Source organism: Oryctolagus cuniculus, chromosome 11, assembly GCF_964237555.1.
Source record: "Oryctolagus cuniculus chromosome 11, mOryCun1.1, whole genome shotgun sequence".
NCBI lineage: Eukaryota > Metazoa > Chordata > Mammalia > Lagomorpha > Leporidae > Oryctolagus > Oryctolagus cuniculus.
In genome coordinates, this window is record NC_091442.1 from 6,950,966 (window position 1) to 6,977,130 (window position 26,165).

A 26,165-nucleotide genomic window follows, 5' to 3' on the forward strand; every position below is an offset into this window, starting at 1 on the left:
CACTTGATCATGTTGTCCACAGGTGCACCGTAGGATTTCAAGGAAGTGGGGACCACCATGCTTAAACAACAATGGGCCAAGTAGACTGTTAATAAATAAGCTAACACCCAAAGGAATGTATCCAAAACTGTGCTCCTTAGAATTCAATTTATTTGTTCTATGGGACAAGATATTAAATAATAAACAAGTCCATGATGCAACCTGCTTCTGGAACTCGGACTTCCTCACTGCAGGATTTGTCAGAGCCCAGGAAGCCACAGTGGACGGTGGACCTCCAAGGGCATAGAAAAGCCACAGTGGACGGTGGACCTCCAAGGGCATAGAAAAGCCGCAGGTCCCATATGTCTTTGCCTGCTCAACACTGTTAATCCTGAAAGTCTCTTTTGCCACTCTCTAGTACACACTTTGCAAAATGCTATACTCAGGATTTGCTGGAATTGTGCACCTGGTCCAAAGTGAACTGAATCCTGCGTTTCAGCTGTACGTGATGATAGGGAAGACAATGTGGGCCTTGCCTCAGAGGTCACCTTTACACAGACAGCAGAAACTTGCCAGAGACACACAGTGGCAAAGCCAGGATTAGACCCAGGCTTCCCAAATCCAGGACTGGTACCCATCCCTCCTCACCGCTGGCCCTGGTCTCAAAGGCAGTGGATGGCTTTCCTTCTGCTTGGATTTCCTCCCGATTGTCATTCATGTGAAGAAGGTAAACTATGTGTGCAAACTCTGAACCCCTACCGAGTAGGGTGAGCAACTTTTCTTTCCTGAATGGAAACAGGGAACTTGCATTGAGCGAGAAAGTCAGGCACTATATTTAAAGCCAGTGGAGTCTTAATGTTGTTGCAATTACAGTTAATCAAATTCACAGCCATCTCTGACAGCTCTGGGTGCTTGGGGGCGCTTCACGGAAGAAGTAAAGAAATGAAAAATGAATTGTTCCATATGTGCATTATTCATGTATTTATTTCCCACTTTTTGCATGAGAGCACCTTTAGCTACATTTTCAGTGAGAAATAGCCCAAGTTTTAAAATTCGACAGCCAAGTTCTCATGTTAAAACTTCTAAAATCATTCATGTATGGAAAATTGGCATTTTCTCCTTAATAATATCTTTTAAAATATTATTATATGTGTTCTTATAAATGCCCTAGGTTTCCTACAGGAGGGATATGTCCATATATTCCATCCTTGCGTTGATCAAATACCATAATGTACATTCCCTCATTTCTCTTGGAAATTGTTTTATTTTTATTAAACTCTGAAATCTGGTCACAGTTTGCTACTCATAACCCCAGTGTTTTATTATCAAGATTCATAAATTACAGAGCATTTAGATTTAAAAAATGCATATCTCAGAATTACTCCAGCTTTTTATATGCCCCCAAGAGATTAATACTCAACATATCAGATCTAAAAGAGTAAGGAGGATGAATGGCTACAGGAACTCATCAGGGCCTGCAGGCTTACTGTAGATAATTCTTCCCTTCTAATGCTTTGAACTTTGGTTAATGATTATAATAGATGAAAGAGAATGTGGCTTACCACATTCCCCAAAGATTTACATATTAAATTCCAAAGCCAGCAGGTAGAAGTCTGAAATAGGGCAAGTTTGTCCTAAACGTCCCCTTACTCATTTCACATTCAAGGAAGAATTTTTCACTGCAGGTCGGTTTTACATTTGAGTTCTCTTCCTTACACCTCCCAGGCCTGGCTTTTTCTGCTCCCACCACCATCCACCCCATTTCTTCCAAATCAAAACTCTTCTTCCTGGTTTGACACTTCAGGTAGATTTCTTCAGGCAAGCAAATAAAAGCAGGACACATTAACATCCATTTGTACCCCAGTTTCTCTATTAATAACATTCACTGCTTTCCAGCAAATACTTTAAAATGTGTCTACTATGTGTTCCTTGCTGGTAATTAATGAGGTACCATTCCTCTACAAAAATAAGGTAAACAATAACAACAACAACAACAAAAATCCTGTCCTCCTGTACTTCCTTTTATGATAGGAAAAAACCATCCAGCAGGTGCATAGAGAGTGATCAGCATAGGGAAGAATGCGAAAGAGCTATGTGAAGTGGGCATGTAGATAGATTCCATCTTCAGTAAGGGGGTCAGGGAATAGACTCACTTAGAGGACGAATTTGAATGATGCCCCAGCAAAGTAAAGCAATGAGGTATGTGGGAAAAAGCACTCAGGGAAAAGGAAGAGTAAAAACCAAAGGAATGTGCTTACATCTTCTAAGGAAAGCAAAGAGCCCAGGGTCTCTGGAGCAGGGTAAGCTAGGACTGAGGAGACAGAGACGAGCTAACCAGGAAACAGACAGCCAAGTCATGTGATCACATGGCCCTTATCAGGACTTGGCTGAAGGATCCGGAGTGAAGCCTGCCATGTGTTCCTACGCAATATTCTTCTCTTGCCCTTTCTCTTTTTCTAGGTATCTATTGGTCTGTCGGGAAAAGAGAGAGGCAAGTGTAGGGAGCTGCACAGATTCAGATATTTCTGGACCTATTTGGAACTCTACCAGAACAAGAAAGCACTGAAGAACATTAACAGCTGCATATAGGCCGGCTCCATGGCTCAATAGGTTAACCCTCTGCCTGCGGCGCCGGCACCCTGGGTTCTAGTCCTGGTCGGAGCGTCGGATTCTGTCCCGGTTGCTCCTCTTCCAGTCCAGCTCTCTGCTGTGGTCCGGGAGTACAGTGGAGGATGGCCCAAGTCCTTGGGCCCTGCACCCGCATGGGAAACCAGGAGAGGCACCTGGCTCCTGGCTTCGGATCAGCACAGTGCACCGGCCACAGCGCACCAGCCACAGCGGCCATTAGGGGGTGAACCAACGGAAAAAGGAAGACCTTTCTCTCTGTCTTTCTCTCTCACTGCCCACTCTGCCTGTCAAAAAAAAAAAATAATAATAACAGCTGCATACAGTGACCAATGCATGGATATGACGGTGAATCATGAAGTTATAGGCAAGCTGGGCTTCCCAAGAGAAAAGCTGATGGGCTGGCGTTGTGGCACAGCGGATAAAGCTGCCGCCTGCGACACCTGCGTCCTGTATGGGCTGCTCCACTTCCAAGTCAGTTCCCTGCTAATGTGCCTGGAAAAGTAGTGGAAGATAAGCCAAGGGTTTGGGTCCCTGCACCCACAGGAGAGACCTGGTTCCTGGCTTCAGCATGGCCCGGCCTTAACCATTGTGGCCATTTGGGGAGTGAACCAGTAGATGGAAAACTTCTCTGTTTCTCCCTCTCTCTGTCTCTCCCTCTTCTCTCTGTAATTGTGACTTTCACAGAAACAAATAAATCTTGAAAATAAATAGATAAATCTTTAACATTAAGAAAAAGAAAAGTCGATGTGGAACTGTAATTGCTGGCCACCTAAATGTTGTCCTTGTTCCTTAGATAAGCCCAACACCCTCTTGGGCATTTTCAGGTTCCTTTGAAGGTAAGGCCTCTCAAGAAAAAGTAAGCACATCTTGTCATTAGGTAGGATATACGTACATGTGAAATAGCTGGCACATAACATGTCTAGCCAAAAACGATTGTATCTCAGTGGTCTAGACTATCACAGAAATGGAAAGTTTGGCTGAAGCTTATTTGCAAAGGTTGAAAATTCTGCTATCACTGCTTTTATGGATCACTGCTCCTAAGTAATAGGTTTGCAACTGAAGGACTCCTTCTGGGAGACAAAAAAAATCTTATTTGAAATAGCAGAAAGACCTAGCATTTAGCAGATAAAGAGCAGCCGAGACCTGGTCTCTACTATGGGGAGAAGGCAGGCTGGGAGTAGGGCTGGTCTTGGCAGGGGGAACTACTGGGCAGAATGCAATATGAGAAGATGTTCCCCTTGACGCCTGTCTCTTCTTGTCTCAAAGCCTCGTCTTGTGCTTTCTCTCCTCACGAATGTACAGATGTGTCTGTAGGGCACAGGACACTCTGCTGCTGGCACTGGAAGGGGAATGCAACTTCCCCACTGCATTTCCTCACTGTACAAAGGTGCCAAAGAAGGCCTTTATAACATGTTGTAGGGTCGCTACCTTCAGAGAATTTGCACTACTTAGCCATGTTTCTCCGCTAATGGATCTACTGCCTTCAAGTAAGATTTTAAATGGCAAAGAGGCCCAACCCCAGTGAATTCTCACTAAATGAGAAATAAAGAATCTTCAAGATGGGAAATAAAAATTAAAATATTTATCATTAAAATAAACATAGTCCCTCCATCGATAAAAGAGTAATAATTTCTCAATATCGGAAAAATCGGAGCTTTTGGGAAGTACTTTATACCCTTTCATGAGGAGATAAAATACACAGGCTGCAAATTATCAGGGAACATGAAAAAATATTGCCATATAAAAAGACTTACCTAATTTATGAATCCAAATGATAAAGAGATCTCCAATCTACTTTAATTTTCTACTCCTGAATGATGTATTTTATCACATAATTATTATTGTTAGCAAGGAGGTCTCATTACTACTAAAAATCTGTGAGTCTGAATAAACGTTAGTCACCAAACTTAAGTAAGTCAGCGAATGGGGAGAACTTTCTCCTCTTCCACGGGTCACCTGCTTTCGGCCCACCCCGACCCCCACTGCCACTCACATTTCCCAAGGTTCAGTCACCATCTCTTCTGCATCTGACACTGTCTGGACACAAGGAGATCCAATCTTTACATCCAAGAGCCTTCTGTGTTGGCAGTAGGGCTACTCACTCAAATAGAAAATTCACATAACGACAACACAGTACTTTTCTCTATTAGCTTAGAAAGCAGCAACAAATAACAGGGAACTAGAAGAATGGCTTTACATAAGTTAACCAGTTTAAATAATAAGCAGATGCTATTTTGCAGATGTGTTTTGTCCTTGGAAAAAGTATAATTCATACCTTTGTTAAATAAGCAGAAGATTTTGGTCTTGTGAGTCTAAATTACCACCTTATAAAAAGATTTCTGGAAAGCTACCACAATCGAGTCTTACCTTATGATAACACCTAAAATATGCAGCACGTTCATCAGAAAACTTCTCCAGTCGTTTTGGACCCTTGCTTGAAGCTTTCTTGAATACCAACCAGCATCGCTGATAAATCTAGAAGGAAACACAAAGGCTGAGCTTAGCATTTCCAATGACTCTGCTATGTCTGATATTTGCATTTAAATGTTTTCTTTTTGATGTTTTCACCTGCAATATATTCACAAGCTAGAAGTGTGATGCTACTTTGGGAAAATAAAATTTGAAAAACCAAAATTGTTTCCACAATGGGCATATTATGTTGTCATTCAGACAATTACTAGAATAAAAAGAAACTTAGTATATGAAGGTGAATTTCTTCATGTTTTGGTAAGAACATCACTAGGCACATTTCAGAAAATGTCCCAGAGATAAAAATAAGTTCGAACGGCATAGACCTTCATGGTACATACTCCAATTTCCAATGCAATTAAATCTGAAAATCATGAACTTGTTATGCTAAAAATCTCACTGCCAATCGCAGAATGAGACAGCCAATGTGTGCCATGTGACATTCCTCACAACTGATGGTGAAGAGTTGGGCCAACACAAGACTAGCAAATAACTGGCTGAGCCACACCAACCAGATTCTTGATGGGAAATTCAACCCACAGGCTTGAAGTTTGTTGCCAGAGTGGCAGCCTGAGCTGGGAAGTCAACGCTGGAGGTTATAAACTGAGGTTGGCTACAGTGTTGAATTCTCTGCAAGGGAGATAAAACGTGGAAACTGCCACAGAGAACTACAGCATCTCTGCTCTAGGAGGGGGAGACTTTTCAGTCTTTATCCATCTTTCAGTTCCCAACATTGAGATCCAGTCCTTCCTCCAGGCTTCTTGGAAATCTCCTGTACTCCCAGTAAGCCACCACCATCACCATCTCTACGACTTTTAACTGAGCTAGGCTGAATGTAGATCTGATTCAAATAACCAAAACTGTGCTGATAGGAATAATCAATGTAAACTAAATGAGTACATTGAAGGATTAATAAAGCCAAAGAGAGAAACACAAAAAATGAGCACATGGAAAGCAGCGCTGTCCAAAAGAAAAATCAAATGAGTTGCTTTGAAAGCCTAAAAACTAACAAGGGTTCAAATCATGATAATATTCACAGATGGTAAAGATCTGAGTGGCACTATTATAATCTGCCTGTGACTGCTAAAGGCAAATGACAACAAATGATCTGAAAAGATTAGGAACCCAGCCCCCCCACAAACCCAAGAAGCAATGACGAAAGAACACTCTGTTCTGTTCAAGTACAAGTGGGTGAACACTGCTCAGACATGATCATCCTTGATCCTTAAATCAGATTCAAAATATCGTGTATATGTGGTTTGTGTATTCAGCCTATAAATAAATTTTATGCAATATAAGGTTTAAGAACCTCTGAGGCAATAAAAAGAAACAAAATATAGTCAACATAAAACACTGGTCATTAAAAAAACCACAGTTAATTTAAAATCTTACAGTTCTATTAGTATCTGGCAAATGAGTGAGGAATTCAGGTTTGCTACTAGCTGTTGCAATGTTTGGTATATTTCATTTTACTCTTCTGCCCTGGCTATATGAATATAACATTAATTTCCTTGTTTGGGATGTTAAAGAGAAAACGAAATCCACTGTATTCTGACTACAGTGGAAAAGAGATGTGTCTGATACTGTTGAACATAAAACAAAATGTTAACAGTATTACTTATACTAGTTAAAATTAGAAACTACTCAATCTCCAACAATAAGGATTGATGGCATAATTATAATAGAGGTTGTTATTATTTTGAGTAAATATGGTACACATAAATATAGTCAATATGCAGTACATGTTATATCTAAAGTATGCCTCTAACATATATCTATAATATATGCAGCTATATAACATATGTAATATATAACATGATGTAATCTAGAAATAACAGCCATATGCAAATAGTCATAGGAAGTATATAAGATACATAATAGATCACATCTACAGTATTTCAGAAGAAATTGATAAATACACAGGCAAGCATTAATAATATGTTATGCTGGGAGGGAAGGCCAAATATAAAATTATTTATCTCTTGTCCTGCACTATATTACAAACACATGGAAAAGACAAAGAAAACAGCAAAATGCTAATACTGTTTTCTCTGAGTCAGGAGACCATGCTTTGGGTTTTGTTTGTTTTGTTAATACATGTTAATGCTATAAATTAAATGAAAGAGAATGTTATTGCTTAAATACCCAGAGGTATTAGTATAATTAAAGTCAATTCTACTGCACAATCATTGAATCTACCAAGGGAACATTTACACTTGGAGACAGAAGTACACAAGCAATTCAATGAAGGAAGAGTCACCTTTTCAACAAACAGTGCTGAGGCAATTGGATATCCCGATGCAAAAAATACAAAACAAAGCAACTTTATATAAACATTAAAATACCCACTTTATGTAAAATTTAACCAAAATAGACTTTAATACAAAATAAACCTAAATAACTTGTAGCAAAAAATGAAAAAGATGCTCAAGATCAAGACAGCAATTTTTTTGCCTTTGCCAAAAGCGCAATCTATAAAAAAGAAAACTAGATAAATTGGGCCTCATCAAATTTAAAAACTTTTACTGTGTGGAAAATGCCTGTTAAGAAAATGAAAAGAGAAGAGAGAGCCTAGAAGGAACCATTTGCAAAGCACAAATCTGACCCAGGGCGCATATCTGCAATAGATAAAGAAGTCTGAAATCTCAAAGTGAAAAATCAAACAAGCCCAGTACAAAATGTGGAAAAGATATGGACAGATATTTCACCAGAGAGGATATATACATGGCCCAGAGCACATGAAAAGGTGTTCACATCACTAACAACAAGGGAGCTGTAAGTTAAAACCACATGGGGTACCACTACACATCTATAAGTCCAGTAACAGTAATAATACCAATACCAAAGGCAGACAAGAATATGGAAAAACTGGATGCTTCATACATGGCTACTAGCAAAATAAAATGGCACAGCCACTATGAAAAGCAGGTGGCAGTTTCTTCAGATCCCAACATGCTACCTGTGACTAGCAGTTGCATATTTAGAAATTATCCCACAGAAATGCAAACCTATACCCCCACCAAAAAGGTCGGTAGGCAAGTTATTATTCATGGGCCAACACTGTGGCTCAGCAGGTAAAGCCACTGCTTGCAACACTGGCATCCCATATGGGCACCGATCTGAGTCCTGGCTGTTCCATTTCCAATCCAGCTCCCAGCTAATGTGCCTGGGAAAGCAGTGGAAGAATGGCCCAAGCGCTTGGACCCCTGCACCTACATGGGAGACTCAGAAGAAGCTCCTGGCTCCTGGATTCTGCCTGGCCTAGACTTGGCCATTGCACCCACATGGGGAGTGAACTAGCAAATGGGAGACCTCTCTCTCTCTCTTTCCCCTTCTCTTTCTCTGTAACTCTGCTTTCAAATAAAGAAATAAAATATTTTTAAAAAGTTATTATTCATAATAGTCCAAACCTGAAATAATCATGTGTCTCTCAGTAGGTGAAGGGTTAAATGAAATATGGTGCTTCTATGCCATGGAATAGTACTCCACAATGAAAAGATGAACGAATCTCCAGAGAACTATGTATAAATAAAAATTAAAAGAGTCAAACCTAACAGTCTACACATAATACAATTGCATTTAGATACCATTCTTAACATGGCAAAACTATAGAAATGGAAAACAGATGAGACATGTGAGAATCAGGTATTAATGACAGTGTTTTGATTTGACTCTGTTTATTATAGTTTTGGGATTCTTCACTACCAGAGAAATTGAGTAAAGGGTATCAGATCTTTGTATAATATTTCTCACAACTGAATGTGAATCTATAATTATCTCAGAATAAAATGCTTAATTAATTTTTTAAAAAGACATAGAATGGGGCTGGCGCTGTGGCATAGTAGGTAAAGCCACCGCCTGCACTGCCAGCATCCATATGGGCACTGGTTTGAGTCCCAGCAGCTCCACTTCCAATCCAGCTCTCTGCTATGGCCTGGGAAAGCAGTAGAAGATGGCCCAAGTCCCTGGACCCCTGCACCCACATGGGAGACCCAGAAGAAGCTCCTGGCTTTGGATCAGCACAGCTCTGGCCATTGCAGCCAATTGGGGAGTGAACCAGCAGATGGAAAACCTCTCACTCATGTGGGAGCTTTATCTGGGTCTCCCACATGAGTGCACTTGGGCCATCTTCTGATGCTTTCCCAGGAGCATTAGCAGGGAGCTGGATCAGAAGTAGAGGAGCCAGGCTATGAACTGAACTGGCGCCCATATGGGATGTTGTCATTGCAGACGGCAGCTTAACCCACCATGCCACAGCACCAGCCCCTCACGAAGATCTTAAGAGTTCAGCCAAATCTAACAACTGTCATCTACATTCTCCCTCAGTCCTGTGTGCCATGCCTACAGAGCACAAGTAACTAACCACTAGACTCAGCAGCTTAAGAGGAACCATTGGTAAGAGCGGAAGCACAAAATCCTTTTCAGGCTGCAGTCAGCCATGAAAATCAGCATTCTCAGGCAGAGTCTTATGGATGCCTCGCTTGTGTTGTAATACCTGGTGAGAAGTTTGGCTTCCTTGAGATACTACCAGCATCAGCCGACTGCAACTACAGGGAGAATGACTGTCACTCTGCCTGTCCAAATGCAGGGTGTGGCAAACAGCCATCTTCCTGTCACTCTGTCCCTGGCGCCCTCTCACTTTTGTGCAACCCCAGAAAATGCATTCTGCAGCTGGACATCCTAGAGGTGTGTAAAAAAGCATGCCACTGTAAGAGAAAAGAACATATTTTTACCGAGGACGAGATCTCGCATTTTCCAATCATGCCTCCGTTTCCAGGCTTCATCTGTAATGACAGCTTTCCTAACATTCTTTCTTCTAATTTGTTTATTTTCTGCTCAGGGGAGCCAGTGTCTGTCTCCCTTATTTCCAGGTGCTGTTGAAGGGGAGTTGAAGATTGTTCAGTCTCAGCTTGTACCTCTTTGACACCGCTATATCAACTTGAGGGGTTGTTGTTTTCTTTCTTTTGGTGGTGTTGTTGTTTAGTAGTAGTGGGAAATGTGCAATCTTATAATCAATTAACAGCAAAAATACTACCATATAAATTCACACACAACACTGCTGGATGAAGCCAGCATTGTGTGCCTGCCAAGGCTGGCATCCATATCAAAATGCCACTTCCAGTCCTGGCTGCTCCACTTCTGATCCAGCTTCCTGTTATAATGTGTCTGGGACGGCAGATGAAGATGGCCCACGTATGTGGATCTCTGCCAACCATGTAGACCTGGATGGACTTCCAGGCTCCTGGCTTTCACCAGGCCCAGCCCCAGCCATTGTGGCCATTTGGGTAGTGAACCAGCAGATGGAAGGTCTCTGTCTCTGTCTTTCTCTCCCTCTCTTTCTCTCTAGCTCTGCCTTTCAAATAAATTTTAAAAAATTGCCAGGCAGTCACTATGGAATCAACCAAAACATGCTGGCTCACTATGAGACAAAGGAAGCAAATCTGATTAACGAAAGGCAGCTGAAGATGTCAGTGTGTTGCACACAAATGCTGAGTGCGAAGTGGGCACACAAAGGCTGAGAGTGGTCTGAGTAAGCAGTCACATTCACCTTGGTAGTGATGCTCCAAGTGTAGCTAGCATCACTCAAGAGGACTGCTCAGCATGTGGGTTCCTACATAACCACCAAGGTCTACGAAATCCAAACCTTTCTGGTAGCGCCACGTAACTTTGCTCCTTAACATGTTCCCCAGCCATTTTATTCCTAATTTGCAAGCCACTGCCACGAATATTTACAGAATGTTCACAGACCTTGTGCCTCCCCTGTGGGACTACTAATGAGGATTCTCCCGCTAGTGCTCGCCATGGCTTCTGAGATGATTTCTGTCGCTCCCCCTCTTCGTGGAGGAGCAACACAGGACCCTGCGCTGTTCTTTCATCTGCTCGGCCCTCCCCGGGTTTGCTGCTAGTTCTTCCCGGGTTGGCTACTATCCCTTCCACCTCCGTGGAAGGGCAGTTCCCCCTGGCCACATTCCCCACTTCCGCAGGGGAGCGGCACACTGCCAGCCGGCTTTCTCGGGGGGCTGCACAGGTGTTCCCTCAGATGTTCCCCTTAGATGTTCCCCTTAGATGTTCCCGGTGAATGCCGTCTCTCTCCTCCTTTATAGTCCTCCTCCGCCAATCCTAACTCGGCTGCCCACACGCCGAGTACACTGCTCTCCTCCAATCAGTAGCAAGTCCTACAGTTTATTGGCTGAACTGGAGGCAGCTGTGCGGAAGCTGTTTACTTCTCTCCCAGCGCCATATTGTGGGAGAGCAGATGCATAGAATAAGTCTTAATTCCAGTAACTCAGTCTAGTCCGGATTGCTCCCCACAGATCCCCCTTTCTTTTTATTTTTGGCGTTGATAGGCGCCTGTCTTCGGTGTCCCGCGGCACACACTCTGCTCTACTTGCTAGAGTTGCCACAGGTTCTTAAAAGTCCTATCAATCAGGCAAACCGAATCCGGGTCCTCTCTTCGCCATGTTGTGAGGAGGTTTTTAGGCGCTGATGCGTGCCTGTGTTCGGTGACCTGCGGCTCACACTCTGGTCGAGCCGCTTGCTGGCGCTTACCGCCTTAATCAGGCAGACCGAATCCAAGCTTTCTCATTGCCGTATTGTGGGGGAGACTTATTAGTGTTGGTTCGTGCCTATCTTCGGTGACCTGCGGCGCATAAGCTGCTAGCCGCCAGCAGGTGCTCATCGCCTCACTTAATCGGGCAGACCGAATCCAAGCTCTCTCACTGCCATGTTGAGGGGAGGCCTTTCTATTTCTCTATTTCTCTATCTCCGGGCATTCCTACTTCTCCCATTTTACTTCCATCTTCCAGCATTCCTATTTCTCTCACTTTACTTCTAAACTTCTGTTTCTCTTATCCCCGCAGCTTCCCGCTCTCATTCTTATCCCCGCGGCTTCCCGGCTGCGCCCGCCCCGAGGCTGCTTCTCGGCAGCTTTCCGGCTCTGAGCCGCTTCAGCCCGCGCCTCTCTCATCTGCGAGGCTTCGCGGCTCTGCGCGGCTCGGCTTTGCGCGCACACTCCGCGGTCTCCGCGCTAGCCCCGCATTCCCTATGTACTTGAGCCCCGCACGCTCTGTCTGCGCGCGGCAGCCTTCGCGAGTCACACAGCGTAGCTTACGTGTCCGCCACTAGCATTCAATCTAAGTTCCCCGGGCTAGCCTGGCGAATTCAACCCAGCATACGTCTCCGCCCCACGGTTTGGCTTCCCGTCCTTTGCTCCCCGGGCTAATCAGACGGATCCCAACCAGGCTTACGTTTCAGCTTCTGGTTTCAACTTTTCGCCCCCTATTCCCGGGCTAACTTGAGAATCCCAAAGTGGCTTTCGTTTCAGCCTCGGCCTGCCCCCCGCGGCTTCAATTTCCCTAACATTTTTCTCTACCTGGTATGTTTCCCCAAGCTTTCTTCCAACAATACTCCTCCCTCATTTCTCCTGGCCTCTCCCCACAGTCTGCATCCGAGTCTGTTTGTTCTAGCTTTCACTTTCGCTTTCGACCTTAGAGATTTCTCCCAGCTTCCCCCGTAGTCCGTATCTGAGTCTATGCCTAGGCTTTCAATAGCTTCTTCCGGCACCTTTTTCGTCCGGCTTTTCCCTAGGCTGTTTGCTAGTCTCTCTCTCCGGTAATTTCCCAGTTCTTCCCGTTTCTTCCCTCCTAAGTTTGCTATCCGTCCTAGGTTTCCTATCCGAGTTAGGTTTCCTATCCGAGTCACGGCACCATTATGTCGCTCCCCCTCTTCATGGAGGAGCGACACTGAACCCTGCCTAGGCTTCCTAATCCGAGTCACGGCACCATTATGTCGCTCCCCGTCTTCATGGGGGAACGACACTAAACCCTGCCTAGGCTTCATATCCGAGTCACGGCACCATTATGTCGCTCCCCCTCTTCGTGGAGGAGCAACACAGGACCCTGCGCTGTTCTTTCATCTGCTCGGCCCTCCCCGGGTTTGCTGCTAGTTCTTCCTGGGTTGGCTACTATCCCTTCCACCTCCGTGGAAGGGCAGTTCCCCCTGGCCACATTCCCCACTTCCGCAGGGGAGCGGCACACTGCCAGCCGGCTTTCTCGGGGGGCTGCACAGGTGTTCCCTCAGATGTTCCCCTTAGATGTTCCTCTTAGATGTTCCCCTTAGATGTTCCCGGTGAATGCCGTCTCTCTCCTCCTTTATAGTCCTCCTCCGCCAATCCTAACTCGGCTGCCCACACGCCGAGTACGCTGCTCTCCTCCAATCAGTAGCAAGTCCTACAGTTTATTGGCTGAACTGGAGGCAGCTGTGCGGAAGCTGTTTACTTCTCTCCCAGCGCCATATTGTGGGAGAGCAGATGCATAGAATAAGTCTTAATTCCAGTAACTCAGTCTAGTCCGGATTGCTCCCCACAATTTCCAATAAGAGGCACAAGGCGGCCTTCGCAATAGGGCAGCACAAGATGTTCTCTTGCGTTTGAGAGAGACAGTGAAGATAAAATGGAAACTGTGGTGCCAGAGTCAACTGGCCCCCTCTGCCCTACAAATGCTAGAAGAGCCACCTAGTACCCAGAGGACTAAACACAGGCCCAAGATAACTGACAGCTGACAACAGGACATAAAACAAGAAGACTCACTAATAGTAACACATGGAAATGAGTTGGATTAATCCTGAAGTAAAAAGGAAAATACCTCTTTCACTTAATAGTTTATGGAAGTCTGTTTAAATTAACTTATTCAACTATTTCATTCATTATTTTACATCACAAAGTTAATTACATCTATGGTATTACTTAATTAAGATTTTTACTTAAATTGACTTTAAGATTTTATTTTATTTATTTGAGAGGTAGAGTTAGAAAGAGGGAGAGACAGAGAGAAAGGTCTCCCATCCACTGGTTCATTCCCCATATGGCCACAATGGCTGGAGCTGCGCTGATCTGAAGCCAGGAGCCAGGAGCTTCTTCCATGTCTCCCCTGTGGGTTCAGGGGTCAAGCACTTGGGCCATCTTCCACTGCTTTCTGAGGCCAGAAGCAGAGAGCTGGATCTAAAGAGGAGCAGCTGGGACTCAAACCATCACCCCTATGCGATGCAACACAGGCAGGGGCTTAGCCTACTATGCCACAGCAAATGCCCCCAGATTGACTTTTCTCACTAACAAATGTTTTTATTTAAATGAGGAACATTTCATTCCAAAGGAATAGTTTCACCAGCCATAAACAGTAGAAAATGCTGATGATAAATACACTGGGAGAGAATGTGATCACAGTATCTTTTGCTGAGACATCTCATGGCCTATTCATCAGTGTTTCTCAATTTCAGCACTGATGTTTCCTGTTGTTCCCCAACAAGGGGCGTGGAGCTGTCCCGTACATTGTAGGATGCTTATTAGCGTTTCTGGCCTCGAGCCATCAATGCCAGTAACATCCTCCCCTACACACCCCAGCCAACAACCAAGACAAGCCAAATGTCCCCAGGAGGGGGAGTGGGGAGGCAAAATAAGAACCAGTGCCATAGATTAATGCTGATCTAAAACTGCAAATTTGAAGACTATGAGGCTTTGTGATTTTCTTTTCTTTTTTTTTCCTGAGGCTTTGTGATTTTCTTCAAAGCCCCTGATTTGAACAAGTCAATCCATACAAAGTACTACCAAAGCTTTCACAGATAAGCACATCACACAGTTCCAAGAACCCGAACGGATACACAAGCAGATTAGTAGTTATATGAAAATTTTATTTCATGTGTATTTGGTCATTGGTGATGGTTTTATTATATCTAATTTTCAGCCTTAAATTGTCACCAATCCATAAAAAATTTGTTCTATTTTTTCCACTGTCTTTTTGTTTCTCTAAAATTTGATAGCCTGAATAATCGTTTAGCTCTGGTTTAAAATCCATGACATGTTTACTGGCTTATTTTCCTAGCAAAGAATACTTTCATAGGTTCACCATGATTTCCACAGCTAAACTGAGCCAACTGAGAATTTGCTTAGAGTTCCTATTTTATTAGCAGCCAATCACCAAGTCTTTATCAGAGTCACCATAATACTTCTGGAGGCCACCTGGACAGTGATGAAGATAACAGAAATCAGGTTTTGGTAGCAAAATTCCTAAGAAAAGAAAGTAGAATAATGCTTCCATGTAAGCTGTAAGTAAACAACAGCCTAATAAGATGTGATCATTTAGGCCTTTATAGTCTACCACAAGAGTCAGCAAATTCTTTCTATAGAGGGCCAAAGAGTAAATAATTTAGTATTTGTGGACACTACAGTCCTTGCTGCCACTACTCAACTCTTCAGATACAACATGCAGGCAGCCACAGAGAATATAAATGGATGTGGCCACCTTCCAATAAAACTTTATTTGCAAAATCTCAACCAGTGGGCCACAGCTTGCCAACCTTTGATCCACAGTAGTATTTCTCAACTCTCAGCTCTTTAAGCTCAGGTCATCTTTGATGAGCATAAAAATCTGTTGGATATGTCCCTCCTGGGGACTGCCACAGATGAAAATCCCTATATTTCACATCTCCTGCCAAGTCAAAGTTTTACCTCAATAAAATTAGATGGAAACATGGACTTGAAGCCTCTTCAATGCCTCTGACAATTGTCTAGTCTCCCTTCCACTTCTGGGGAATCACCACCCTATAATTAATGGGGTTGCCATCTTGAAGAGTACTGTTAGTTTCTCCATCTCTAGCCTTAGGGTATAGTTAGGTGTTCGTAGTCATTGTACTATATGAAAGCTAAGTCACTACTGTTTCCCATTTGGCCAGAAGTCCTTTTCTGTAAACACATTGGGTTTCTCTTTTCGGAGCATTCTCTCCAAACTCTAAAGACAGATCCTTAGCCACACAGTGCTAAATGAGACTCATTTCTCAAGCCCTACCCTCTAAAATTCTTCTTCACCCAGGAGGCTAGTACTGATACCCAGCATTGGTTGCACACTTTCTCTGTGTACTGCAGAATGCTGAACCTCCTCTATGCTCAGCATTGAATGAATCCTCGAGGCAGGTGCTAATATCACCCTGTCGCTCCCCCTCTTCGCGGAGGAACGACACAGGACCCTGCGCTGTTCTTTTGTCTGCTCGGCCCTTCCCGGGTTTGCTGCTGGTCCTTCCCGGGTTGGCTGCCATCCTCCACCTCCGTGGAAGGGCGGTTCCCCCTGCCACTTTCCCCACTTCCGCGGGGGAGTGGCACACCGCCGGCCGACTCTCTCGGGGGCTGCTCAGGTGTTCCTCAGGTGTTCCTTCAGATAGCTGTTCCTGGTGCATGTTGTCTCTCTCCTCCTTTATAGTCCTCTTCCACCAATCCCAACTCTGCTACCCACACGCAGAGCACACTGCTCTCCTCCAATCAGGAGCAGCTCCTGCAGCTTGTCAAGTTGGTGAGAGGCAGCTATGTAGAAGCTGTTTACTCCTCTCCCAGCGCCATATTGTGGGAGAGCAGATGCATAGAATAAGTCTTAATTCCAGTAACTTAGTCTAGTCCGAGTTGCTCCCCACATCACCCCTATTTACAGATGAGTAAACACAGCCCTAGTAAAGCTAAGCGTCTTAGTCAAGGTCATGAACCTGTAGAAATAAGCCAGGATTTCACTTCAGTTTGCTTGATTCTGGAAAGCAGGCTCTTAACCATTACTCCAGGATTTTTCCAAAAAAGTTGGATTCCTGGGGATGCAGAAACTCATGCTGAGGGTCGAGCCATCTGTAAAAAGTTTAATTTGAAGCTTATCATAGTCTAAAAAGAGACATTCAGTTGTAACCATATGTTCTTTCATCTGGACGACCATTTTATAGCTGATCTATTTCAGCATGACATTTGCATTTATGATTTTAAGTTCAGTAGCACCAAGTGTTCACCTACAGTCATAGTTTTTAAAGTGTTTCTGAAACTGGAAACTAATCCAGGACTTGAAGTTAGACTTGTAGTCCACAAGGAAAGGATTCTATACTCTCTCTCCTAAGTGAGAACTTACTCAGTCTCCCTGATGGAAGTCCAGAAACCCAAGTGCAGGGAGCAAGTCTAACACTAGACACAGCTCGTGCCAGTCTCAGTTTTCTTTGACGTTCCTCACCTAACTCTCAGCCTCTTGTGCTTCCTTAGTCATGGCGGCAGCAAACTGTGCTGGGTCCTGGACTCCCTGCTGGCCCGTGAGGCCACTCCCTGGGGCTGAACCGCCACTTCTCCATGAGCACCTGACCACTCCCTTTCGACTAAGGCTGCCCACTCAGATCTCAGACTCCTCCATCATCTTCAGATGGCTGAAAACACCACAGTGCAAAGATTCTCCAACAGCACAGACAATGATGCTGATTGTGACAACCTAGAAGTCAAGGGAAGAAACTAACCAGAGAAAAAACAGGACAAAGGAGGGAGGCAGTTTGATACCCCATTGCCTGCAAACTTCTCCTGCTACAATATCAGACTCCGCCCAATCATCTCTGAGACTAAGATATTCAAACTTCCCTGCCCTGTTAATGACTCTGCTGTGATAAGATTTCGGAGGTTGGTATGAGAAGAGTGCAAAGGAGGGAGTTCTTTGCTATCCTTGAATCATTACATGGAGGCTGCTACCAATTCCACTTAGAAAAATAATGAGCTGCATCCGAAGCATGTATTTTATGAAGGAAAAACAAATCTTTTTTTAATGTGTAAACAATCTGATTCTATGCCAATGATTTGCATAGACCTTTCATTTGTAAGGAGAGAAATGCTAATTTGCACAATGGCTAGCAAGGTAAAGAATGTCTGCAAAAGTGCCATAAGGAATCATAAAATAAAATATGTATAAAGAGGACTGAAAACACTCAAAAAGCATTCATGGGCAATAAACCACCCATGTGAACCCCTTACTTATGGTGAACTAAATCAGCACAACCTTCCAGGAGGCAGCGTTAGGACTACACTTAGACTTAGAAATACCACTTCTAGGAACTTTGCTCTAAGGAAATGACTAAGGAAACATGCAAACATACGGGAATAGGGTCCTTGGCACAACCGGAAATACTCTAAGTGTTCCAGAGGAGCAGTTTAATTAACTGCAGCATATCCGTAAACTGGACAACTGCCATCATTAAAAATGATGCTGTAAAACAATATTCATACTATAGAAAATGCCACTCATAAATTATTCAGTATAAAAAGGAGGTTATCTTTGCTTTTTATTCTTACGTTCATGCAGGGAATAGGGCCCAGTTGCTCATTAAGATTATGAACTATATTTGATTCTCTCTCTCTCTCTCTCTCACACACACACACACACACACACACACCCTTCTAGGGGAAAAATATTTGCGCTTCCATAGGTAACTTTTACAGGATGATCTGCCTCTTATTTTGTGGGAACTCTTCTCCAACTCTGGAAACCTTAGGTAGCTGATCGCAATGCGAAATAACTCTTGTGCGTAAAGAAGCAAATCCTGTCCTGTTTTGTTGGCGATTCCATTGATTTTCCCACCCCCAGGATGAAGCCAGACCTGCCTCCTTTGAGCATGCACTTTGCTATGGATATATAAACATGTGGGTTCTTTCAATTGCCCTTTGAACTTCTTACAACATTCTGCTTTGTTCCTTCATTCAATTAGCGAGTTAAGTAGAATCTTGAACACATGTTCGCTCCGCGTCTGCATGCCGTGACTTTACTTGTTTCTGAAAATTGTCTTCTAACACAATCCATCAGTCATCAAGTCCTGCTCCCCTGCCCCTAGCTGCAAGAGCAACACCTTCATTTCCGCCCTGATCTCAGACACCACCTGCGGCTCTTCAGAGCGCTCCCTGCTTTCCTTCTTGCCATTTTTAATCTACTTTCCACAGAACATCTGGGCTGACCTTTGAAACACTAAGCCCGCCCCATCATTCCTCTGGGGAAAGCCTCCCTGTGGCTGCCCGCTGCCTCCAGGGTGGAATCCAGCCTCTTAACCAGGCATTCCAGAACCTGCCAGTACTGGCCACTGCCTACCCCACACTTCTTTTTCTTTTTTTTTGGCTGCTTCCTTCACTTCATATTCTTCACTTGTAAATATATGGCCTGTAGTAAACATGCATTTTCAATATAATCCAAAGGAGTCATGCTATTTCTGAAAAAGTCCTCCTGGAATCAGTATCCACCATGAATTTCTCAGGTCATTCTTGTCACACAGGAAACCCCTCCCTGGTGAGCACAAGGCTGACCCCTGTGCACAGACCCAGCACTAAGAAAGAAAGCTAAGAAAGCTAAGTTCCTTTTTCCTTCCCTCCAATGCCTTCTGTTCTCCACATCTATAAAGTGGGAGTAACAGCAAAGAGGAAAACTGCAGGAAGAAGTCACTGCAATTATATTTATCTAGCTTCTAACTAACAGATCTCAGTAGTTTATTTTTTTCCCTTTTTTAAGATTTATTTATTTATTTATTCATTTGAAAGTCAGAGTTACAGAGAGAGAGAGAGGTCTTCCAGCTGCTGGTTCACTCCCCAATTGTGCCGATCTGAAGCCAGGAGCCAGGAGCTGTCCGGCAAAGGATAACAGCCTATGCCAGCACTCTCTCCCCGTGACGTTCACACAGTCTACTTCTCTTCCGTCAGGTCTCAGGTAGAAATTGTGCATCTGAAATCCCTGCTATCAAACCACCTCAATGCTTAGGAGCTTAGAGCAACAACCATTTATCACTTCTTGCGACTGTAACGGTTGAGTGGGCGGTTCTGCTAGTCTGACCCGGCTTCATCAATCACCGCCGAGTTCATTCACATGTGAGCAGTCAAGCCATGGCGTGTTTAGAGGTGGCCTGGGACAACGCAGTTCTGCAGCAGGCAGCCTCTGATTCCTCAGCAGGCTACAGGGGCTTATTCTCCCGCAGCAAACAGGAGCCCAAGAGAGTAAGCAGGACCTTGTAAATGCTTTTTTACGTTCTAGTTCATCTTTTTATCTGAAGATGATGAGAGATTCTCATACAGTTGTAGCAGATACTAGAGAGAAATCTTCTGTACCCTTTACCAGTTTTCTCCAAAGCAGGGGTGGAGAACATCTGGCCCATGGGCCACATGAGGTCTACGAAATCATTCGGTCATACACTGCCAAGGCAACCATAGGCGGGACTCGAAATTCAATCTACAAACAGCAGGCTAATGTTTAAGTTGTTAATTTTGTATGGCCCAAGAATGATTACGTAAATACCCAAATGGACCTCGGCAGGAAAAAGGTACCCCACCCCTTGCAAAACTATAGTATATCATAATTAGTGCACACCCCAACGTCAGGACACACAACATTTCCATCACTGCTTGCCCTTCCATCACAGCTACTCCCCACCCCAACCCCGCAGTCTCTGTATCATCTGGGGATCAGTCGCCTTTCAAATAATTTCAGCGCCCCAACAACATTCTGTAAGTGTAATCATAGAGTACGCAACCATCGGAACTTGGCTTTTGGCACTCAACACAATTCTCTGCAGACTCATCCACGTGCTAGTATTCCATGATATTAATGCATCACCATTGGTTTACCTTTTCTCTCGCTGAAGGACATCTAACTTGTGTCCAGTTCCTGGCTGTTAAGAATAAAGCAGCTCTAAATGTTCACATAGAGGTTTTTTGCGTGGACAGAAGTCATCATTTCTCTGGGATCAATCTTACCACCCTTCAGTGAATGCTAAATATCCCATTTATAACTGTCTTGCTTCCTCTACACACATTCAGAGTCATCCCCCCAGACAGTGATAGAATTTTTGCTTCAATGTCAAACACAGTCTAGAAAACCTGAAAGGGGAAGAAAGACCTGCTGCTCTCACCTACAGTTTCACTCGCTGACTTCTTCCATCCCTCATGATCCTTCAGGAGCCCCTCCTACACCCATTCCCTTCTGTTCTGAACTCTTGCATTAATTACGGTTTTTAGGGTAAGTCCAAAGGTGACCAATTCTCTTTGGTTTTCTTTGACAACATTTCAACTCCTCATTAGGGATGGGATTCAAGGTTGAGAGTGCCTTTCTTTGAGCATTTAAGAGTAAACTTTCTGGCCGGCACCACGGCTCACTAGGTTAACCCTCCGCCTTGCGGCGCCGGCACACTGGGTTCTAGTCCCAGTCGGGGCGCCGGATTCTGTCCCGGTTGCCCCTCTTCCAGGCCAGCTCTCTGCTGTGGCCAGGGAGTGCAGTGGAGGATGGCCCAAGTGCTTGGGCCCTGCACCCCGTGGGAGACCAGGATAAGTACCTGGCTCCTGCCATCGGATCAGCGCAATGCGCCGGCTGCAGTGCGCCAGCCGCGGTGACCATTGAAGGGTGAACCAACGGCAAAGGAAGACCTTTCTCTCTGTCTCTCTCTCTCACTGTCCACTCTGTCTGTCAAAAAGTAAAAAATTAAAAATTAAAAAAATAAAAAGAGTAAACTTTCTGCCAACCCCTTTCACCCATTATTTCTTCGAGAACATTTTTACTACTTTTTATTCTCTTTCCTTTTGAGCTCTAATAAAATGAACGTTAGAATTTTCATTATAATCCCACTGGTCTTAGAACTTCAGTTTTGGTTTTTTTTTTTTCTCTCTCTGTTGTTCCAACTGAGAAATTTCTTTTGTTCTATCTTCCTCCATCTTTCCATTCTGCTGTTGAGCTCATTGACTAAGCTTTTCACTTGAGTTATTGTATTTTTCTGGTCTAAAATTTGCACTTGGGTCTTCTTCATGTTTCTCTTGGGGGAAAATTTCTGTTTCTCTAGTGAGATTTTATTTTTTAGAGTGTCTTAAGCCTGTCTATTATTGCTCATTAAGGCATTCTTAATGTGGTTTCTTTAGTGTCTGTCATACAGTTCTATCATTTCTATAATCTCCAGGTTGGCATCCATTGTTTCAGATCCTATGGATTCTTAGTATGATGAGAAAATTTATTGGAACCTGAGCATTTCAGGATATTATGCTATGAGAGTTTGTATCTTAGCTAAACATATTCTCTCTGGATCCCTCTAACATTGCTACAACAAGAATGGAGGCCTGGCTCCCTACTTGGCTTTTGTAGATACTCCCTGGGTGAGGTGTTGAGCCACCTAACCATTGACTCAGATGGTTGGAAGTCTAGGTCTCTCACTCTGCCTTCATGGATGAGGGTGGAGCCATGGTCTTTTCTGTGGTGCCCAGCTGTTGTCAGCAGTTATTATCTAGAAATTTTGTCTTACTAGGCTGTCATCTTTCCTGGTTCTCTGGCCAGAGAGAGAAGGCTCTTGTTGGGCTTTTTTTTTGTCTGTGTTGTTGGTGTTTTGGGGTTGCTAACTTCTGCAGTTCCAGAAGTGGGATATGTGAGGCCAAAGTCAGCCAACAGCTCTTTTCTCTGCCTTTCAGATCTTCTCAAGTTGGATTTATATACACAGTCATGAGTTTATAGTCTCATCTACCCACCGTTCCTGGAAATGAAAGGCTATAAATGCTTTTATATACCTTTGCTTATGTCAGGTTTGCTAATACTTCATCATTCATGATTAAGCCTAGACTCAGAGTGGTTGAGCACAATAAAGTCTCAGGGTAAAGATTAAGGTAGTAATTGAGGCCATTAATTCATTCACAATCTACACAATGCTGTCATCGCAAGAGAAACTTCCTCACCTACCAACCATAAAGTACCCCCAGGCCTCCCACGCTGACTTTAAATCAATATCGGAAGTAATGTTGCTTACTGACTTGTCTGCATTTCTACTTTTTGTCTCCTTCCTTAAAATATAAAAAAGTACATATTTTTATCTTAACCACTTTGGGACCACAAGGCCTAAGAGAGCACTAAGTTCTAATTTCCTTATTTTTGAATGGCTGAGTAACTAAACAAATGAGCAAATAAATGAATGGTGGAAAGCTGTAGCAAGAATTCATGAGGTTCTTAGAATTTCATTAATGATGCCTTTGGATTTGAGTATTAAAGAGCATCAGAGAGGCCAGCGCTGTGGCGTAGCGGGTAAAGCCGCCGCCTGCAGTGCCGGCATCCCATATGGGCATCAGTTTGAGCCCCAGCTCCTCCACTTCCAATACAGCTCTCTGCTGTTGCTTGGAAATGCAGTGGAAGATGGCCCAAGTCCTTGGGCTCCTGCACTCATGTGGGAGACCTGGAGGAAGCTCCTGGCTCCTGGCTTTGGATCAGCACAGCTGCAGCCATTGTGGCCAATCAAAGAGTGAGCCAGCGGATGGAGGACCCCTCTCTCTCTCTCTCCCTCCCTCTCTCTCTCTCTCTGCTTCTCCTTCTCTCTGTGTGTAACTCTGACTTTCAAATAAATAAATAAATCTTTAAAAAAATAATAAAAAAATAAACAGCATCAGAATGGGTCTAACTTTTCCAAATAAGTCTCAGCATCTCTATATGAGACAAAGACATAAAATAAAAACCAGGATACGCAGAATACAACATTCAGATCATTTCAAGAAACACTGTTTTAAAACAAATATTCTTTTAAATAATTATGTAACATAGCTTTTATTTAAAAAGTCATTCCAAAAAATGTTATTTTTTTTTATACCATGGAGAAAGGCCCCAGTGGTCATTCGTCATGTCAGTGTTTTCCAACATCACTGGGTTTTGTTCTAAAACCACGGAACCTCAAAATGAATAAATTTCCACATACACTAAAACAAGTACATCCCCCCAGTGAGAAGCAGGCACTAACAAAATTGGGGAAATGCCAATCACTCATGACAAAAAATAAATTAATTAATTAATTAAGGCGTTTTCACTAAAACTGACTATTTTGAACCGGAATCAAGATAATGATTCCAGAAGCAGGGCAGGGTCCTCCACCCTCTACATTATTGGAGCAATGCTGAGTAAAAGTCCTTCTGTCCAAGGGCTCAGTACAGAAAATTAGAATGTCACTCTCTCCGAAAGGAAGAGAAATGAATTCCATGGTTGAGAAAGCACTCTTAACACACACACACACACGAGGAACAGATGTTACCTGCAAAGGGCAGACAGCTGAAGAATAATGGTCAGGATGTAAAAAAATTTAAGCCAAGAATTCAAGAGAAGGGAGCCTGGGTGGCTATCGAGGAAACAGCAGCAGATCTTCATGGGCATTTTACAGTGAAGAAACGTGTTTGCAAAATCTGTTCTTGCTGTGAAGAGATGTCAAACTGAAATTATGTGCAAGGTGTTTTTTGTTTTGTGTCTTTTTTTAAGGATGAGAGATACTGAACACGGCCAATATACTAACAATTTATTATGCTGGTACATCATCATCATCCTCACCGGCCTTCATTACTTCCTGTCATGGGTGCTCAGTGAGGTACTAGGCCACTTTAAATAAAGTCTGTGTGGCAGTAGGCATTCGGCAGAGCAGCTAAGATGCCTCCGGGACACTGGCGTCCCACATCAGAGGGCCTGAGTTCGAGTCCTGACTCCTATTCCTAGTCCATCTTCCTGCTAACGTGCACCCTGGGAGGCAGCAGTGGTCACTCAGGTAGCTGGGTCCCTGCCACCCACATGCAGGTGCCAGATCCAGCCCTGGGTGTTGCAAGCATTTGGGGCATGATCCAGTGGATGGCAGATCTCTCTGTCTGTCTCTGTCTCTGTCCATGCCCCTGCCTTTCAAATAATAAAAAGTCAGTTAATTTTTTAAAAACTAAAAAATTCAAGGAAAATAGGATTAAAAGATATGTTGATTTTGGTATAAAATGTGAAAATCAGTTATTTTATGATATGACTTTTCCATTAACTTTTTCAATATCCTTTATATGTATGAATTTAAATAATTTTTGTACCAAAGTAAATTTATCTTTTATTTCCCCTTTACACAAACTTTCTAAAATTTCCTCTTATTTAACATGTAATTTCTCATTTAATTGTCCAGCAAGCAGTGTGAATGAGGGCCTAATAACTCAGCTATACACAACTTTTTTAAAAAGGAAAAATCAAGGCAAAGAGACTGTGCAACATGACCAAGATCACACACCTAAAATGCAACAGAGCCACAATCTGAACTCAAGTCTCTCTGAACCAGCCCTACAGCCTGAGCTCAGACCCCAAGGTTTGATCCAAAGCAGATCTTCAGAACCACTGGTTTCGCATCATCGGCAGTCCACCTACACTGCCATCTTCTTGGTGAATTCATTCTTCAAGGATTGAATTTACTCCTGAGGATGAAGGAGCGCTTTCCAAAGTCACCACCAGGACAGACACAGGGAGAGGGTTAGGAAGGAAGAAGCCATGTTACTCGGGCCACTGTCCAGACACCACTGTTTCAAAACAGTCACCAGCAAATTTTCTCTAAAATTACAATATCAATCAGAAATACAACTTCCATCTTTTAACTTGACTTTTATTTATCAAAAGCAATAATTTATCTTTGAGTCAAATAATACACAGTGATTAAAAAATCAAAGGTTGTTTATTAAATCATAAAGTCAATATTGAGAGAAGTGCAACCTAAGCTGTAACAATGGGAAGCTTGGGATGAAATCAGGTTATAAAATATCACTATCCATCTGACTTTGAGCAAACAAACGACTGGCCCTTTTGAGCTTCAGGGTTTTCATCTGTTAAACAATGATGACAATTGCACATCTCCTTAAGTTTGTGTAAGGCATCCAGTGTTTAGCTATTGCTAAAGGTCAGTTATTATTTTCTAAATTGTGTGCTACATTATTACCTATAAAAGATTAGAGAAAAAGTCTAAATCTAAAATTATTGGAATGCAGTAAAACACCTTTGCTCTGTATTTCCCAGGTCATAAAAACAATCAGTCGTTCCCCGTGCTACCTACCAGCCAGCATGAGAGAAGAATCGTAGCAGTGGCCCCTTATCCATGGGGGTCAGGTCCAAAGTCTCCCAGAGGATGCCTGAAGCTTCAGATGGTACTAAGACCTCCATCTACCATGATTTTTCCAATATCACCTACCTATGATACAAGCCTATTTTATAAATTAGGCACAGTAAAAAACTAACAACAATAACAAGGAAATAAAACAAATATAACTACAATAAGAATTCTGTATTTATGGCAGCACTTGTTCACTCTCTCAATATCTTTTTATTTATTTGTTTGTTTGTTTGTTTATATAAGAGGTAGAGCTACAGATGGAGAAAGGGAGAGACAGAGAGGTCTTCCATCCTCTGGTTCACTCCCCAGATGGCTGCAACAGCTGGAGCTGGGATGATCCGAAGCCAGGAGCTAGGAGCTTCCTCCAGGTCTCCCAAGCAAGT

General features: G+C 43.3%; 1 protein-coding gene across 4 annotated transcripts in view; it reads right to left on the minus strand.

Annotated features, from left to right (window-relative positions):
* DOK5 (docking protein 5) overlaps positions 1-26,165 on the minus strand; it is a 159,778-nt gene that overhangs the window by 81,887 nt on the left and 51,726 nt on the right. For 2 of the 4 annotated variants that reach the window (XM_008274150.4, XM_008274151.4), the window contains exon 2: positions 4,975-5,082. In XM_008274150.4, the coding sequence (XP_008272372.1) occupies positions 4,975-5,082 (108 nt within the window). Of the gene's footprint in view, positions 1-4,931; positions 5,083-26,165 lie in introns of all 4 variants that reach the window. The other 2 variants (XM_070051663.1, XM_070051664.1) reach the window with 1 other exon arrangement.